This window comes from Tyto alba, unplaced genomic scaffold (assembly GCF_018691265.1).
Source record: "Tyto alba isolate M040663 unplaced genomic scaffold, T.alba_DEE_v4.0 Super-Scaffold_18, whole genome shotgun sequence".
Taxonomy (NCBI): domain Eukaryota; kingdom Metazoa; phylum Chordata; class Aves; order Strigiformes; family Tytonidae; genus Tyto; species Tyto alba.
Window position 1 is genome coordinate 14,868,124 of NW_024881280.1, and position 20,671 is coordinate 14,888,794.

The window sequence follows — 20,671 nt, forward strand, 5'->3', positions numbered from 1 at the left end:
TTATTCAGTATCATCTGTAAAGTAACCTACGCCAGTTTTTAATGCACAACGGAAATCTGGTTTGCTCCCAGCTGCTGGTATAATAATTACTGTCCTATGGTTGCTAAGAGATACTCTGAATTTTTTTCCAAGACTACTAAAACATTTCTGTGCGCGCAGGCAAAAGGATGCTGGGTAAAGCAATAAAATGACTCCAGCTGTAGCTCTCCAGCAGAATTCAAAGCCAGATGACAGCTGTAGAGAAAATGAAAACCAGACTGAGCTTCTCCTCTTCTTCAAATTTTCTCTCCTTACTTCTCCCAGTTTGCCAGAGTTAAGTCTGGGAGAGAATTCAACATTGTTCTGCAAACATTGTTAAAAATGTTCTGCAATGTTCTGCTCTAAGTAAGTTTAATGATTACACAGAAGGATGGATGAGAGACCACATTTCCGTTGCATCCCAGCTCTTGTATTTACTTCCCATGAGGCCTGAAAATCTGCTGTTTGATGCTAACCAACACAAGAAGTGTTTAAATGTTTTTCTTTAATTTTAAAATTTTGAATAAATGATAGAGGTTCAAAAACATTTGAATAACTTCCTTCTGCTTTAGCTATTTCAAAGACTGATGGAACAACTATTTACATATTTGGCAAAGAAATTATTATAATCAGGCATGTATTTTGGGACATGGACTGAAATATTACCTAGATTACTCTGAATGTTTTGTACAGTTTAAAGTAAAAAAATAAGGCACTTGACATGTCTCTTTCTTCCAAGGCTGTTCTACCTGAATATATAAAGCATACTAGAGGGTTTTAGGGATTCCAATGAAAGAACTAACAAATTAAAACACAAAACATAACCTTGAGGAAATAAGAGAGATGGAGATGTAAAGAGGCTGTTTGGGATACTGGTGAGGAAAAAAAATAGATTTCCTCCTTTTTTTTGAATAGTGCTCCACAAAAAAGCCTAATAAACCCAAATAATTTTAGCACAATGTATCATTAGATTTATTTCAAATGGATAATATAAATTAGTATTACTTTTAGTTTTAGGAACTATACCTAGCCAATTTAAGTGCACTAAATATTGCTAATCTTTAGTGTTTTATTGTGTAGTATTTTCTTCTCCATAAAAACAGTACTCAAGGGTAAATTATTTCGTATTTCCTTACAAGTCATAATGCTAAGTTATTTTTATAAAATAAAACTCCTGCAAATCTTTTGTTGCAAGCAAAAGATGGAATGGCCACTAAATAATGCATTACACAAAGAGGTCACTAAACAGTGTATTTACAAAGAGGCACATGAACCATTTATGTCTTCCTTGCCTACACCAAAACCATTTAAATGCATGTAGAAGTTGCAGGCCTTTCCCCCTTCATATTGACAAAAAGCCCTATCTACCTACTTCTGAAAGAACAAGCCAAAATTTTTTCTTCTGATTAGAATTTATCAGTCTATGGTTTTCTTCTGCCAGTAGTAAGAAACTCAAAAGCATAAGTGCTCCATTTCTTATTATTTCAAAACTGTTAAAATGCGTTGGTAGCCTATAAATAACACCAGTATGGCTGAATCAACAAAACCTGAAAGAAATTAAGACAACTGCTCTATTTTTCAGTTCTCAAAAGCAAGACTTGGGCATTTCAGTATCCAAAACCCACATAAAAATACTTTAAAATACATGAGCTCTAGATTTCATTTAGTTAGAATTACTTCTAAGGCACACACACACACAAAAAAAAATATGATTTCTACATTTTTTTAGTTAAGCTAGATGAGTTTCAGAGCAAGAAGTTTATATTTGGTAGAGGAAAAGAATCTGAGCCAGTCTTTGAACAAACAAGCAAACCGAGTTAAACAAGCTGCTTGTCTACTGCATTCAAAACGCCTGATTTTATACCAGAAAAACCAAACCTTCTACCAAAACAAATCCTAAGTGTATATTTTCATGTAAGTATATATACATGCCCAGGATCCATTTGCAAACATTACAGGAAGTCAGATGGCTCTACATTAACTCATTTTTGTATTTCTATTTGAAATTAAGCTAGTGAGACTAAGACATATTTAATGATACAAACAATTTTCACATAATACGCTCATTAAACTACTAATAGTAATTGTAATCATTTAAGCAACCTTTACAAGCAAGTATGAACACCTTTAAGTGATGGTATTTAATACTAAGATTCTAACATTACTTGTGAACAACAGAACATCTAAAGGAGCTGTAACTAAACTTTGTCTTCTGAAAAATGATAAATTTGATCTTCAGTAAGAAGAATGCTTTCTCTGTGATATTTTCTTTAAAGAATGTAAAAAAAATAATAATTAAAAAACTCTAGTGACCCAAGATACAATATAGAGAACAAAATGCTAGCCTAGAAAGCACAAGAGTTCAATTTTTGAATTTGCATTTAAGAGTTGCACCTACAAGTTTTGGACAAGACCTATTTTCTGCTTGCTACATCTATACCATGATAATCCTTATTACAAGTAGGCATTGAGGTTTAACAGCTGGGCCACTGACTAGATCAGAATGCTGTATGTTTTGATCTTATTTGGATCATTTTATTTGCTCTCTGTAGCACCAAATATAACCAGCCAGTAAAATAACTTAGGAAGCATCTTTTGCTTTTTGCATCACTAATCATCTTAATTCTTAAAAAAAAATGTTAATGAAATTTATGTACAAACTACATACTACATTCATACTTCATATATGCACTAAATATAGGATTCCTTCTCTATAATGACGACTATAACAGCATAGGCAAAACACCTTGACAGCAGATGATATAACTGACAGAGCCCTATTAAAATTGCTATTTTCAAGTGTGCCTTGATGACATCCTGGGGACTTCACCTACCATACTAACTAACAAAGAAAGAAATGAAACCGAAGAATACCAATACACAGGATAGTTATTACAGGATATAGACAAAAATATAAGCGCGTTGACAAACATGCTATGAAAAGTAAGTATGAAATAATCCTTTTTGATATTCTGCTATTTTAGAAACTACTTATGACCACTTAATATTTTTAAATAAATGGAGGAGCTCCACTGCTTGATCTTTTGTACTTCATTCCTCAGAGGCTACAAATTACAATTTTGGAAGATTGTTCTGATGAAACAACAAACATCCCATTGCCCTCATATCCAAGTGTCAACCTGCCCTTTAACACTCTATCCACACTCTAAAACGCACTTGCATAGATACACTCCAAAACTTCCTCAAAAATACTGTTAGAGGCTTGGGAAAATAGCTTATAGAATAAACTGGTGGTGGTGGTTGGGAAGTCATTAGGCCTTTTAAACTACAGTGGGATGGAAAAAAGGGGGTACAAGTCAACATGACTCTTCAAATACATTATCTTTAAACAAAATGTTCTTAGCAGTCTTTCAAGTTAAAAAAAAAAAAAACCAAACAACTGGGGTATCAAGTTCCACTTACAACAGTATCAACCTTGGAAGGGGGACGGAATTAATTTGGAGGAGAAGGTACACTATTTGGTATTTCCAAGATATTCCTGATGCCTAGAGCTGGTGCCTGTAACTAAAATGCTATAGCCTTTCTACACTGGTATTCATTACCCTGCAATTACTGCTTTGTTATTGATACATAAACCTGATTTAGATGAAGCATAGCTAAACCAGGGTGGGTTCAGCCTCCCTGCATTTCTTTTTTTTCCCCTTCTTCTGGTATTGTTATCAATAGTCAATTCTAGTATGATTTATTTTACTTTGGTATACAGAGATACGGTAAGAGAGATTGGCTAGCTTTTTTGCCTCTAGGAAACAGGTAATTCCTGACATCTATCCACAGCACAAATCCACAATTAAGCAATGTGTGTAGTGGTGAAGTCATGAAATATGTTTTTCTGTCTGGAACGTAACAAATAATTCTATCAGCAGTTTGCACCAAACAAGATTACATATCATTTACAGGAACAAATAGAAAGAGTGTTTTTAAAAATATATATATTTCTTTTTAAATATATATATCTAAAGTAAATCTACATCATCTAGCTACCTATATTTACCTCTATATAGAATAGATGACATAAATACACTTTTCTCCACTTTCCCAATAACAAACTTTGAATATATAAAGAATCACAGATATTTGCTGCAATTTTGGCATCCTTATATAGAAACATAATAACTAGGCAGCATAATCAAGAGGTAATTAGTTTCCTCTAATCTCATTAGGCCTGTAGAAATTGCTCAATTATTAATCCTTGCAACAAAGCGTGTTTAAACTAGTCTTTTAAAAGGTGAATAAGGACTGCATTAACTTTGGCATACATTTCCTTCACCCTGTCAAAATCTCATTCCTATTTTAAAACAAAAATATCTAATATTTATAGCAATTTTACTTTGAAATGCCTTAAAACAAAGCACTGCAAATAAAGAACAACAGGTGGTTGCACAGCCAACAGTTAAACAAAGAGATACATTTCTTCTACCATAAAATGGAAAGAAATCAGGAGACTCTTCTGCATTGCCACTGCATTGCAGTATCTTTTCTAAATACTTGACTCTGTCTCCTATCATAATTTGATTCTTACCCATATCTTCAAAGTAGGCTGCTAATTTTCTTGATTTTGTGTTGCAGAAATTCCACACTGCATCTATCTACACTGATAAAGAAATTAACATTGCATAAATGACAAAACTCTTTCCCTCAAGAAACCACTTAGGAATACTATCTGTTTTCTGAATAGTCACTAAGACCCCTGAGTAAAATTGTTTCTATATCCGCTTCACATTAATTTAAATATCTGCACTCTGAAAACTGAACATATGTGTGAATAAAGCCAAGACCTTCCCTGAAACTGTAAATAGGAAAGAAGAGATGACAAGCACATAGACACAAGTAGGTTTTTACTCAGTTATATTACAGCTGTTTACTGTGTATATATATATATATACACACATATATATATACACATGTTCATAATATTTGTTTATTTGGCTTTTTAATTACATGGATTCTTGGATATTACCAGACAGTGCTACGTATCAGTGGTACAGTACTTGATACGGTATTTGTGTAAAGGATTGTAACTCTGAAGCATAGCAGGAGGTAAGTTTTACCGCTTCTACCATTTGAATCTCAACAAGTGACTGCTTAATCTTGTATTTTTAAAAATTATCTGAACTTCCATCCTTCTTTGGACTAGATATGCCAGCATCTTTTCAACTCTAACCATACCGTGTTAGATGTGTCTATCACTAGAGTGAAATGTAGAAAAAGAAATGGGATGTGCATTTAAAAGAAGATGATTCCTGACCCCTCTGTTGTTTTTTTTTTTGTTTGTTTGTTTGTTTTTGTTTGTTTGTTTTTTTTTTTGTTTTTTTTTTTGTTTGTTTTTTTTTTTTTGTTTTTTGGGTTTTTTTTTTGTTTGTTTGTTTGTTTTTTTTCCCAGAAGGGTATTTCACATTGCCATGAGTTCAGAGAGGTCACATAACCTAGAACAGACATTGTAAACTTAAAAATTAAACTCAGGATGGTTAATCATCCTATTGATTAAATATAGACTACTTAGTTTAGGATAAACAATACTGTAAGTCTTCTACATAGCTATTCTGGCACTTACTTCATTAAACTCTATTTTTCTATTGCTCTCGTTTTGCTTATTCTCACTAATGAAAACAAAAATTGTTCAATGAATTTCTCCAAACAATAACTGCACAAATTTAAATACTCACTTGAAAGCAGTCTTCTGCCACTTCAACTTCATTTTGGGAGGGTGGATAACCTACAGAAAAAGTAAAAAAAAAACCCAAAAAAAACAAAAAAAAACAAACCATAAGACAAGGTTATTTTCTTTTTACTTACAGTTTACTGCTTCCAGCAGTCCTCACCATCATTCGTTATCCAGCTATGATGATATAAATATGCTTGTTTACTTTTTTAACCAGTAGATCACCATATTTCAAGTTGATTTTAATAAGTACCATTCATTTCTACAGTCTGTATTTTATATACTGAGCATTCCTAGCCACACTTCTCTCTCTTGTTCACACCTTTCCTGTAAAAGCATTTTCAAAGTGTCATCAGAAGTCAGAAGCAAGGGAGTATATTCTTGTTAATGTAGCATTTTGAAAATTAAAGGCAGATATATTTGGTTGGCATGAATGCACGCTGTGCTATATTTTGCTATAAATCAGCAGAAATTGGAACTGTGAGACCCTAAGAGAGACAAGGACTCGTATGTTCTCTAATTATTTCTCTTGCAGGGATATGGATATCAGCACAATTCAAAAGAAGTCATTCTAGTATGTCAAAAAGCATTTCTCTTCAGAAACATGTTTCTCCCTTTGCTAATATGATAAGACACAATAAATCCCTAAATTTACTGCACATCACAGCACAGAATATTTTGTTTAAATTTCTCCCTTTGAGTTACTTTCTACAAGCCTGAAAGAGATGTTCTTCCCATTCAATAGACACCTGTTCTCTTCCCTCCCTCCCCTTCCCCATCCAGCAATACATTTATCATATTTTCAGCTCAGAATTGAGGCTTGATGATCAGTTTGCTCATTAGTTTCCACGAGGGCAGTGAAGCTCTGGAAACAGCTATATTACTATTAGAGTAAGTTATACTACCGTTCCATATAAACCTGTCCTCAGAATTACTCTGACAGCTGTTAGTAAACAAACTATTAACTGAAAGTATGTGCAGATAAAGAGAACTCAATGGATCTCTCAAATCATTCAACTTCATATCTTATCCTCTAAGAACACAGAAGCTGTAGCAAGCTTCTGAGAAGAAGATCCAAGTAAGACACTGTAACTTTAGCTTCCTTCATTTCTTCATCTCTAAAAAAAAAAAGAGGCAATGCTGTATTATGTAGGGATGTTTTGGGGAATTGCCTTATTAGTGTTTGTGAAACAATTTAAGACACTCGGATGAATGGCACTTTAGAAATGCCAGAAGTACTATTTAAAAACTGTTAAAATCTCAATATGCTATAGATCAATCCACATCCTTAAATACTGTCAGCAATAATGTTATGCAGAGTGCTTTGACTTATCTCATTTACTAAACATTCAACACCCCCCCACCAACCCCTTCACCTGAAATATGTACCTTGAGAAATATCCTCTACTGCTCTCCGAATACCTCTGTCAAATGCTCTTGCATCAGCAGGACTCTGAAATGTGAGGCCAAACTTTTTGTCATCAATCTTCCAGTGGTAAAAAGTAGGAGTAACTTTGTTGTAAACGAGGTCCTTCTTTAATGTGCATTCCAAGACCACCTTCCAGAAAGAAGACAGGAGGAAAAGATATCACCGACTAATATATCAAACTTGAGAACAAAATGTAGTCTTCATGAATTAACTGAAAACATACATCATAAGGGCAGATAAAAGTCTGTTTAAATTTCTTTCTGTTACAAGGATGTAATTTTAACTGTGTTTCCATTTTGGCCAAATTATTCACTAATAGTTGGTGACAGGTGGTATGGGTTAAGGACACTATTTGTATATTGAGTGAATCTTTTCAGCCTCAAAAGTACCTCATACCAGCAGCAAGCATTTCTGTCAGAACAGACTTGTTAGATGTTCAGCAAATGAAATAGGGCACACCCTGAAAAAAGCATTACTCTGCTGATATCAAGTACCACTATATCACTGGGAATTTTATTTGTATAACTATTTGACAGAATTTTCAAGCACTGGACTAATTTTATGCTGCTTTCAGGCCATATCAGTTTTCTCCCAAAAGGCTACTGGACAAGAGAAAACAATACAAGTGAACTGTTTTATAAACTGAGATTAATCAAAACTAAAATCTTTTTGAATGTACTACTGCTGGCATGTAGACACAAATATATTTATGGATCATGTTCAACCAGAATGAAAACAGTAATCAGGAATAATTAACAGAATTATTTGGCTACAAAACCATTACAGGTATAGATGCACATTCAGTTATGAAACAAAGTCGTACTCTTCACATCATCTCCCCAGTTTAAACTGACTGGTTTCAAAAATATATTTGTATATTTAATTTACTTGCAAAAATTATTTTATGCAACATTGTTACATTGACTGTTTCTTGGTTAAAAAAAAAAAAAAATTCAAAGGTGAACAAGAAAGTAGAAAGGGACATGCACTGATCTGCTCCTGTAGCACTAGGTATAAGTACAGCAAGAGAACCTGTATCTCTGTATTACTACTAGATTCTGAAAACCTACACTGAGAGGTGAAAGAGGAATTTTAATATTCTACCATTTCAACATTAATGTACTTTCAGAATTTTTAGTTTTGTTACATCTTCAGCCTTTTGACAGAAAGATACAAAGTTTCTTAAAGCATGTGGAAAAACGAGTTATAAACATAACTGAGGAAAAAAATCTCCAAATTTAAAAAAAATAGATCTGTCTGTACATAGATTTTTCTTACATATCCTTTGTGTTCTTCCTCTTCTTTTCTTGTTTATTAATAAGAAAGTATTTTTTTATCCTGCTTTTCATTATTTATTCCCTCTACTCTACACCCCACCACTAATCATCTCCTCTTGATTTTTACTGCCTTTGAGCCGCCTCTAGAAGGATGACATTCTTTCTGCACATATAAACTCCTTCAGCATTAAAATAATTTTTGTTACTCCACTGTGAATTCCCTAAGTGGGCAACAATACGTAGGTACAACTGCCTACAAGAAAGCACAGGAAGAAATCTAACTTTGACATAGCAGTGCAGGAAAAGGTGCTGCAGCAAAAAAAAAGGTATCATTCTTCAGTTCTAAGGTATATTAAATGATCAGTCTTTGTTTCTTCAGATAATTTTAAACTTGCTTCCTCCTAAAAAGGAGTTAAAAATGAAGATTTCTTACATCACTGCATTTTCTAGGTCTGTGAGTACTTTTGGGGGTTCTCTACTTTATTAAATACCAACTATTTTCACACCATATTTTGTGTGCAGTTTCACACACAATATCAACAAAAAATACTTCAAGATTGGTTTTATAGCATCTCAATGAACACCTGCTCCCAAGGGAGTTAATCCAGGCTACTTTATACTGAAAATTTATACCTGGATAACAAATATTTTTAAAAGACAATTCCACTAAACTACTAGATTAAAACTTTACTGAGTAGAAGCTGTGATTTTTCAAAGAAACCCAAACCAACCCAGAAAATCCCTAAACCAACCCCTCAACCCAAAAAGCAACCTTGCTATCACCCACCCCTCACCTCCAACCCTCACAACATTCTATAAGACAAGCAACCATTAACAAAACAAGCAAATATCCTATCCAACACCACAATTGTTTTCAGCTTGATTTAAGTAAACAACAAATTTGACAGGACAACACTGATTTTTCAGGTCTAAAGCTGTATGGAAACAGACCAGTTACCACAGTAGATATAAGTGGTTAAGGGCACTGAATGGGGAAGAATTAGTTGCATCAAAATCGTATGTGTTATCAGACATAAGCATCCATGTAGGTGAGACTATGCCTGCCTCACCTGAGAGAAAACACAAAACCTGTAGGTCAGAATTAGCTGTGGCACAAAAATCTATAAACACCTAGCCTTTAGTAGTTTGTTACATCCAGAAATACTAAAAACCCAAACCAAACAAAAAACATACCAACCATCCCCTAAAGCATTTTCTGTCTCCCCAAAACACTTCTATGCTTTGCAGCAGCAACGTATGCTTTCCCTGTTAAACATAATGCTCTCAAAGGCTTCTTTATGCTGAAGAATGCAAACGGTCACTGGGGATGGGGAGGAAGTATCCAAATACATGTATCACCAAAGCCTGGAAATGAAAACCAGGCTTTTAGCAATACAGATATATTTTTTTTTTTTTCAAGTCCTCAAACATCCAAAACTCTAATAAGTTTTTACTGTACTTTGCTATGGTTTGGAACTCTCTCCACACCGTCATTCCAACATGGTTACCAAAACCCCGCCTTCCCAGACCTTTATGGGTAGACCTTACCTAAGATCTCCAGTGGTAAGCACAACAAAAAACTGCAAATTTTAAATTAAGTGACTACAGCTTAACAAAGTTGCATTTTTTTTAATAAACACGAGCTACTGTTCTAAATGTTTTCTTCATTTGGAGACTTAATATAAGACTTCCATGCCAATATGAAGCAGTCACGTTAGTGCATAATGGGAAATGTTGCAGTTATCAGACTCAAGACAGAAGAGCTTTGGATCCACATGATCAAGCTCTAAATTATCAGAGCATAAATAAGGCTGTATGTCTACTTAATACTACTTAATAAGAAAATCCTTTTAATATCTAGATGTCATGAAGTCCAACACTAATGAGTTCATAGCTACTCATAAAAATACTTGCTTGCTACATGTTATTTTTCTCATCTCTACAAGCTATATTTTTTAAAGATATTAGAAACTTTAGCTTGTGTAGACAAGACTAATCTCTAAAACAAGAAATCTTAAACTTCCACACTTCAAGTATTTTTAAGCAAAATCAAGTAAGTATTTAAGATATTAGCACCACTATCTAGGGCTTGTTTTGGAAACAAATATAAAACCCCCTTACTGCGTTTGATACAAATTTCTATTTTGATAACAGACCCCATAAACTGAACATTTCTGGATACTATTTTACTAGTTTCTAGCTGTACTTTCAACAGCTTACAACATTACATGCAGATGGATAGTTTTTTAATTTCTCATACCCAGCCCAAAACACACATAAGCATATAGTTTTTGATGAAACTTGAATGCACTTCCTGCTAAACAGAATCAAAAGCTTTTCTCTAGTCTTGCAACCAAGCAGCATGACCTGAGTATATTCGTGCTACAGAGCATACGGCCCCAGTGCCACCATGACCCTGGGACACAATTACTATTCTGTGTGTGGTGTTTTTTTATCAATTAAAAAAGTAACATGATGTAAGGACTGTACTACAGCCCATCAGAATTGTTTCTCAAACTTTAAACCCATAAATGATAAATTTTTTGAACAGCAGATTTTTAGAAGGGAACACAGTATTTATAGTCAGTTTCAGCTTTGTATCTTTCCCTTTACACAATTATCTCTTCTTCAAAAGAAAGATTTTAAACTTTTATTTGTCACTCCTGACTCACGATCCAAAAGATACTAGTCACCTTTTTTTTTTTTTTTTTTTTCCCCTCCTCCTTCAGTAAAAAGTTGCATGGCAAAGGACTGGAGATGAAAATAAAACAGAACAGAGAAGTCTAACAGACTTTTCATTCAAGAATGTAAAATTCACCAAAGCCTAAGACCCTGTAAGCCTGACCCTAATGTATGTTTAACACTAGTGCTATTAAGATAGAAGAGAGCTACTGTAAACACAGTGAAAGAGAGCAGCAGACCTGACCAGGTTAGGAGGGAGTGCAATTGTTCCAAGCAGACTGGCTGGAGCCAGATCTAGGAAGGTGAGTATAATAAAGAAGGAAATGTGTAATTATGTCAAAGTCTTCACGGAATACCCTTACATTCCAAGTCAGATCTAAATAACTTGAGCAAACTAGTGGGGAGCATTCCTTCTCCTAAATTAATTCCAATGGTGCCACCACTTTGATTTTCTTCTCAGATAACTAGGATGCTTTTTGTGAACTCCATGAAGTATTTTAAATAACTTGGTAATGCACAAAAATTTGGAAGTCCTACACGTGACCTGAAAATTCGTAAAAAGGTTTAATAGCAACCTAATTCTCAGGTATATAAAGAAACAAGAAGAACACACACTCCACCCCCCACCCCCCCATGGAACTTGAATATTTTGATGTTCAGTCCCAAAGTATTTAATTTATACAGCTGACTTACAGACTGAGACCTACAGTCCTAATGAAATGGCCACATATCCTGTAAAATATATGGAGACATCTGGTACATTGGAATGGAATTGCAATGTAGTGTCACTGCAGTTGGAGAAACAGCAACTAAAGATAGTTTGTAAGAAGCAATAAGAGAAGAGATAAAAGATCTCTCATTCTTTTTGAGTATAACCATTTAAGAAGCATTTGGAAGATACCTTCATCAAACACTTCACCTATGGATTTCATGTTGCTTTGGAATAAATTCCACCTTTCTTCTGACAGAGGTTGAACAGTAATACTGGTATTATGACTCCCATGCATCTTAGGTAAAAGCCATTGATCTGAATTTCATTTGCTCTCTAATCTGAGGTATTTCAAAATCCTTCCCTGTGTCCCAGAAAAGTGGTCCAAGTTCCACACACGTCATTTCCAGGATGAGGGAATTTCTGCACCTTTTCTGGAAGCTGATCCATCTCACAAAAGACAAACTTACTGGCCAGAGGAAATCAAAATATAACGTAGTTATAAAGGTATTTTAACAGTGTGTAATGTGACCGGGGGGGTATGGGGCAGGGAAAGAAGACTTCATTTGTAAGGATTACTTTCTTTTTTAATCTATAGAAGTATTTTCATAAATGGCTGTGTGTACCTTGCAAAAAAGTGAGTTAACTGAAAATCATGGTCCAGCTGACCAAACCGTAATGACTTCTAGATACTACAATAGATTAAACATTCCTGAACACACATGTGCTCGAAGTCTGAATAACTGAATGTTCAAAATGGTTTAGGAAGCTTTTTAAAAACAATATTCCTACTTTCTTTTTGCAAAGACAATGGCAGAGCAACCAACTAAACAGTGTACATCCAACTTCAAAGATCATTCAGGTATACAGATTTACTTACTGAGGCCATTCTAAAACGAAACTGGAGTGATGCTGGAGTACAGAAACAGCAGATTTAGTATAACTCTTAATCAAAATCAGAAGATGATCAACATAGTTGGTCCCTACTCAATAACAAACACAATAAATCCGTAACAGCTTCCACTTCTATTTTTAAAGAAAAAATAAAAAATAGCATTTTATGCCACTGAAGTAATCTTCAACAGTCCTTTTCAGGGTTGCCTCTGAGAACACAGCCTTCTCCACTCCTTCAGTTGGAACAGACAATTACATTTCAACTTCTTGGTGTTGTTTTTCTTAGTCTTTTCTTTGTATTATGAAATATAATAGTCACCTCTCAGTTCTATTTGGATTAAAAAACCCAATCGTTTGGCTTCATTAAAGAAAAAGTTAAAAATTGTGCTTGGACAGTAAATCCACAAGAACAAATGTAAACCCATTAACTATATTGAAAGCATAAGGATCAGAAGAGTCTGCGAGTCAGTGACCGGATGGATTCCTGTCCAACAGAACTTCTCGTCCAGTCCCTGCTATGGTCCTTCTGAAAAGAAGCGTCATGACCTAACAATCTCCTCACATTCCGTGGTGTAGGATCTTCTTTCTTTTATGTCAACAGGGGTCTTGCTGCATACTGTGCAACTTTGTTGTTAATTCATTACGGTTTAGCTGTTGCTTATAATTGCATTATTTGAAGTCTGAGGAGATACGTGCATACATAACTCCCTTCAACTCCATTACCAAAGCATCGCTGGCTCTACAGTATTCTTCCCCACAGCCTAAACGTGTATTTTTCAGATCCCTGAGCTTTGTTCAGTATACACTGGATAGATGTTCTTCTTAGCTGCATTTCTTCCATCTTTTATCCTGTGTTTTTGAGGGGCTGACTTCCAACAGCAGCTTCCTAAAACTGCAGTAAGATCAAAATCTGCCCTGACAGACTAGTAGGTCCTATTTGGGGGCAGCAAGGTGGGGAGAGATGGACACAGGATGAGACACACAAAAAACCCCAAAACAAAGCAAAACAAACCTGTTCAGGACAATAAAGGTTTGGAAAATATATTCAGACTAACATGAGCTCGATTCTGGACAGGAAGAGGAGCAGGGACATTTAAAGCCGTCTACCAGGAGTGGAAACAAAACAAGGCTTGCCCAGTGGAAGCAGGAGAGCAAGCACAAACAGATCAGGACGCCGATGACTGCGACATTTTCATATGCATGAGGGAAAAATGTTAAACCAGCCTTCAGTTCTGAGCGTTTCATTACCCTCAGATTCTGAAGACAAGATGTGAATGTCGAAAGTATTAAGAATTAAGAGAAAATTGTCAAGCATCTCTAAATGCAATTAAGCTCCTCAAAGCCAGCCTCAATAAGGCTAAAAAAAGTTCTAAAGGGAACTACTGCAAAGTGAGGAAGGAACTGCAGGTGCACATAGCTGTGTGAGAACACAGGGTACTCTGCTAATAGCACTACGCCTCGCTGAAACAACTGAGTCAGCATAATTTCTATTTATATGCTCTCTTCCTACAACAGTCACAGCCAAGGCAGAAAACTCAGCAGTCCTGCCTCAAGGGAGAAACTGTATGCCTGAGAAAGAAACAGTGGTATGGTACAAGAAGCAATTCTACCTTTTAAGCTTACACAGGAGTCATAAATTATTGGCAGAAAAGAGTAAGTTCTTGATAAAAGTCATTAAGATGGAGGTTTTGTGCTTTCCCCGCTTCTCTTTGTTTCCACAGTAAGGCACCACCCCCACTTCAGAAACCTATCTGGCACACCAGTAAGCAAGCAAGCCTTCCTTAGACAACTTCGTCCTCCACAGGTCTGCATGTAGAAATGGCTGAGATCCTACACCGGTTTTGCTTTTGTGAGGCTATTTAAGACAAGTTTATTAGTGGTATTTTATTTAATGTATCTGATAAATGAATACTGTCTATATGTTCATCAAACCAGATCAGCTCTTGGACATGCCAGCTTCACGGCTTCTTCCAATACAAAAGCTGTTTACATGTAAAATGGCTACTTTTTATCATAGACAACTAACTGAATCCTTACTGAGGAACTCCTTCAGACTTTGTGTTTTTAACAAGTTATCTAATTTCCCAACACTCCTATTAAACACAGTATCATTGATGTATAAACAGATTAACAAGGAGGTTCAGCTTTAACTCTCCATTGGAAAAAACCTGAGTAGTAAAACATTTCCCAAAATGCATGGGAATCTGCAATGAAAAAAAAAATATGTCTTAAAGTTTCTAAAAGATCAATGTGCTTAATTCTAGAAATGCATGGTATTACACCTAAAACAAATAATTGGCTCTTTAGGTATATAATCATTGATATGGTTATCAACATCAGTCTAAGAAACAGCATTAGACTGAGACTATAAATTTTCTAGTCTACAAGCAACAACAAGCAAACATCTATTCTTAGGTCCTATGTAGTTTTAATAGGAACATTAAACGGAAGTAAATTGTTACCGTTTTATCCCTGAGTCGTTCTCCATGGATAAGAAAATCAGCACAGCTATTCTCTTCCTGGGGAATGACTTTGAAGACTGTGACACAGCTTAGTCCACCCCCTCCAAGTGGTAACCATCCACCACTTGAGTCATCCCGGGTCATCACCACAGCTCGCACTCGTGCATAACTATTACTGGAAGAGATGCAAAAGAAGTAATTAGTTTTCTATAAATGCAAACCAGCTAAGTCTAGTTAAAAAACAAAACAAAACAACAAACCCACAACCAAGATCATGATAATTAACATTGCGGAGGTTTAGTCTTTCCATAACAGTCACCTAGTAGAAACCAGTCTAGGAAGACCCTCAAAAAATGTTCCTCTGTACTTTTATGCCTTCATTAGGACTTTTTGGAGCTTACATGTGATTCCTTGTAAAAAAACTTAACCACACAATATAGTTCCTCAGAGTCAAAACTGATATTCTTCTAAGAACCTTACAGTCAGTGATCTAGACAGAGAGGGCCAGGGGTGGGAAGAAACTAAGAATCAACTCTCGGTTTATTTTAGACTAATCATGAAGCCAGTCAGCCACCATGAAATTGCACAGAAAGGAGAACAAGAGAGCAGAAAGAGGTCAGGCCTTCTGCCACTGAAATCTAAACAAGAACAGGCTTCTAGCCAGAAATCCCGCTTCCCTTCGTCCCTCCCTCCCTCCTCCCCACGCACACAACCAGTCCTTTGCAAGGGTAGGTCAGGACACACATGCTGTGGGGTTCGACAACAGAACCAGTTACAGCTACTTAAAACCTAATATTTGCAGTGCCTACTAGCTGGTTCTCTCCTGTATTCGCAGTGTGTGGAAAATCACTTGCATTTTACAATTCAACAGCTTTTTCCATCATTTAGCATTTTCATAAAATAAACAAATGGTTATCACTTCATTACTTAAAAGCCAAATTCCTTTTTCAGAGTCTCAAAGAGTTTTTGGTGATATCTCTCTCTCTCTCTCAGCTTTTATTTATTTATTTTCAATTACATGACACAGTTTTGGTTATGAATTTGCTGCTGGAAATTCAGTAGCAAATGAATTCAGCAGAAAAATGATTTGCTGTTGGAAAACCCCATGGTTTACCAATGATGTTATAAGATCCGACAAAGTACTGTTTACTGCACGAATGTCCACAAATTAACATTCCAACACTTTAAAAGAAATAAGCTTCATAATATCTTTTGTAATATATTTCCGATTGAGGGTTTAAGTACTTATGCCAGTTAGCACCAGTGATGTCAAATTTAAGGACTGAACAGGAAATATTAGAATATGACGAAGTCGTTCCTTCTGTACAAAATTGTGATATAACCATTCACCAAACTCTTGTATTTTAAAATCATCACTGCTTTATTTTTTTTCCCCCAAAATGTCCCAAAATAACTGAAGGTAGGCTTTTTTGCGTAATTAATATATTACGTTCTCACACACACATATGATTCACACATATGATTCACTTATATATATATATATATATATATATGTAAAAGAATTCTGCTGCAAGCATCTGAAGCTTAAATACATAATGGTTTGCAAAAGGGGAAATAAAAGAACATTACCCAATTTTAGCTTATAGGCAAATGAATTTGTTTATAGAGACTTTGTTTGCACCCTCCGAGCAAAAAACCAGCCTCTTCCTCCCCCTAAACCTCATAGTTAAATGACAGTTCAGTTAATGTTTCTCACCATTTCTGTACCAACATCTTTTAGTAACTCATCCCACACAGCAGACAAATATAATCAAGAAAAATCCAATCTTTTATTGCATGCTTCTATCAATTCTAATATCTGCAAATAAAAATGGCTATATCTGGATTCTTAATAATATTACTGAAAGTTGAATCACTCATTGATCTCTATCACTGTGTTTCACTCAGAGATAAATTCAGACTGTAGTTGTACACTTCAGACACAGGTAGCTATCTCATTTCTCCCAGGTGAAGACCCTCTTCTGACAGAAACTGAGGACACCAGGACTTTCCTCTGAAACAGTAAGAAACAGGATGTTCCAACTGGTTAAACCTACACACTCTCTTTGCTATTCTCCACAGATTTATTCATTCTATAAATTTGGTTGTAAACCTGTATATTAGAGCTTTCTTTTGTATACCAGCAGACTGCAGCAAGAGTTCAGTTAAGCATCATTCAGGGATATCACAGAACTTCAGTTAGGCTGCATGAGAAAACTTGAACTACAACAGATTTGTTTATTTTTAATTAAAGTTTACATTCCACATCCATTTGCTTTTCAAGAATTGCTATGGAGAAGCAAAGATGAAGGATACATATCATACCTCAATAGCTTAACTACTTCCATTTGCCGAAAGTTTTCTGTCAGTGTTGGGTTCTTCCCCTCTTTCCTATACTGAGACGCCTAGTTTGGTCTAGATAACAATCTTGTGTTTTGCTTCCGTATTTTCTGAGCTGTTTTAAAGAACATTCATCCTTTCCAATATTTTAGAAACTACTGTCAAATCCACTGCATTAGTGCAACAGCCAAAATAAATTCCCCAACAGGTAATATTTAATGAGTAACCTCTTAAATTGAAACAAAACAGGTTTTCCAGACAGCTACCCTATAAATTAACTGAACAAATCATTACTGTACTTGCAACAATGACAAAGACTAAGAAGAGATTGCTTGGTTTTGTGTTGTTGTTTGTTTTTTAATATAATTTTTTATATTTTAAAGGAACTCACAATTGGTAATGACAGCTATTTTTAGTAACAATATAAGCTGGTTTGCAACTAGCCACAAAGCAGCAGCGGGACTTAAGAGTGATTTCCATTTCCAGAATCCTCTGTAAACAAACCAGCATCTGCCTGTCACACCACTGGTGCTACTGAGACCACCCAGATGTCTTGTATCTCTAAGCGTCATAGCCTCATCTACTCTGGGGAGTTTTGGAACAAATTGCTCAACTGCCAGTGTGGCTTAGCTGTGGGAACAAGGGCAGACACGGCTCCAGTGTTTTCCGGCACCACCCCTACAGCCTAACATTTTTACCTACTCTTGCACGTTTGGCAGCTCTATCAGGAATAACTAAACAAAAGAAACCCAAACAAACAGGGCAATCAGTGGAGCATTGCTCTTATGAAACCTTTTACTTGGAGCTACCACAAGCATGTGAAAAGTAGCATGAAGAGCTGCATTGCACCAGCAGGCCCAAACCTACTGCATCACATCCGACCTTTCCTGGGACCACCTGGTTTTGGTTGTGGCCACTGGAAACTCTTGAGGCGGAGCAAGGTTTACAGGAAAAGCCAAATGGGATTCTGCCCATAGGAGCATGCTGCTTCCCAAGAGGCAGCGCTGAGCACCAGCAAAGCCTGGGAACAACCACACCAGGATCCAAGATCAATTCCTAACAACTATGGTACAGATCTTCTCTCTAACAGCTGAGGGCCTCAGGTAAGAAGATGAGAGTACAATATTACGTGATTACAGTGAGTTATAAATGGGGATGAAGCATAAAAGAAAAAGAAAGGAAAAAAAAAAGGTTCTCTACAGTGTCATTTTCCCCTAGTAGTTAAGACCTACTGAAGAGAGCAGCATGTGTCTGAGTGGTATACCTATTAAACCTGAAGCAATTTTAAGATAGCCTAGCATATTTTGTAAAGTTTTGTTCTAAAAATATTAGCAAAGAAAGATGATTCTTGTACCACAATCAAAAGCTGGAGTGGGGTGAACTAAGAAACCGGAGAAAGCATTAGGCGGCAGAAACCAAGGGGTACAAACTGTAAGTGGACAGGAAGGATGTAAGACTTATAGTCCTTGCCTGCAGTCAACTTTATTTTAAGAGCAACAAGCATTAAAATCTGACCACAGGTTTTAAAAGCCCTCTCCTCCCTCCAAAAGCTGTGTGTTTGTATCGTTGTAATGCTCTTGGGCCCAAACTGACTTATGACCTGGATGACCAAACCGTTGTTTAAGCCCAGGAAGCACTCCACTGACCTCAACAGGCTGGGACTTCAGCTCAACAACTAATGAACAATCCTGCCTTTGGTGGCTGGGGAAAGAAAGACAACTGTAATTTCATCACTCTGGCTATTTTTGTAAAAAATAAATTATTTTGATAAATTTTAGATATTTATTATGTGTAATATCAAGCAAATGAAAGATATGAAATGTTATTACAACATTCATCTTTTCTTCCATTAGCAATCCAAAAGAGAATGAAGGTTAAGAATTTTCTGCCAAAATATGCTTCCCAGAGAAAAAGAGGAAGAGATGTTGAAGGAGGAAAAAAAAAAAAAAAAGCAGCTATCCTGTTGCATTGTGTTTATTTTAACCCAGTTTCAGAAGTATGTAAATCTTCCCTCTCCTAGATCCATATTAAGCATTATCATTCTTTTATTTGTATTTCATTTTGCACATTTCTATTCTAATATAGGAATGAAAAATAGTAACAGCGATCCCAGAAATGTTTGTTAAGCCAATTGAACTGCAACTGCAAATTGTTCTTTAGTACTATGAAGCTACTACCATCACCATCAAGAAACCCAGATCTTCGAGTGAAATTACAATCTGTACCATACAAGAAACTGACCCTCTTTGCTTCAGTAAAAGTATTTAGCATTATGGTTTCTTTCAAAGATGGAAAGCGGATTTGCAGAAAGAACCTCGGGTTTCAGGTGGACACCAAGTTGAACACGAGCCAGCAACATGCCCCTTGAGACAAAGGCGACCAGCGGTGTCCGGGGCTGTGCTAGGAGAAATGCTGCCAGCAGGTCGAGGGAGGTGACCCTGCCCCTCTGCTCAGCACTGGTGGGGGCACACCTGGAGTGCTGGGTCCAGCGCTGGGCTCCCGGGCACAACAGAGATGGGGAGCTGCTGCAGGAGTCCAGCGAAGGGCCCCCGAGATAATTAAGGGACTGGAGTATCTGTCATATGAGGGAAGGCTGAGAGAACTGGGACTGTTTATCCTGGTGAAGACTCATGGGTATCTTATCAACACTAATACTAATATCTGAAGGGAAGGTGCAAAGAGGATGGAGCCAGGCCCTTCTCAGTGGTGCCCAGTGACAGGACCAGGGGCAGCTGGCACAAACTCAAACAGGAAGTTCCATTTGAACATCAGGAACCACTTTTTCACTGTGAAGGTGCCTGAGCACCAGCACAGGTTGCCCAGAGAAGTTGTGGAGTCTCCATCTTTGGAAATGTTCAAAAGCCACCAAGACACAGCCCCGGGTAACCTGCTTTGGGTGGTTAGGTGGCTCTCCTAGAACAGGAGGGGTGGACAAAGTCACCTCCAGAGGTCTCCTCCAACCCAGTTATTCTGTGATTCTTTTATTTAATATTGTACTTCAAAGCACAGCAATTTCAATAAAATACAACTTTGCAACTATAACTAATATGGGTTCATTTATGAGAATTCATGATGCTTTGAAGTTAGACTTGTCACTGTGCTCAACTGCTATTTAAACACTTCTGACAAGGCTAAGTCAAAAAAAAAAAAAAAAAAAAAGGCATCCTGAAAAATCGTGAC

General features: G+C 36.2%; 1 protein-coding gene across 1 annotated transcript in view; it reads right to left on the minus strand.

Annotated features, from left to right (window-relative positions):
- Positions 1-20,671, minus strand: part of SPRED1 (sprouty related EVH1 domain containing 1) — a 60,851-nt gene that overhangs the window by 10,481 nt on the left and 29,699 nt on the right. The window contains exons 2-4 of the mRNA XM_032984712.2: positions 15,152-15,326; positions 7,088-7,256; positions 5,703-5,752 (exon numbers count right to left, since the gene is read on the minus strand). Of these exons, the coding sequence (XP_032840603.1) occupies positions 5,703-5,752; positions 7,088-7,256; positions 15,152-15,326 (394 nt within the window). The remainder of the gene's footprint in view (positions 1-5,702; positions 5,753-7,087; positions 7,257-15,151; positions 15,327-20,671) is intronic.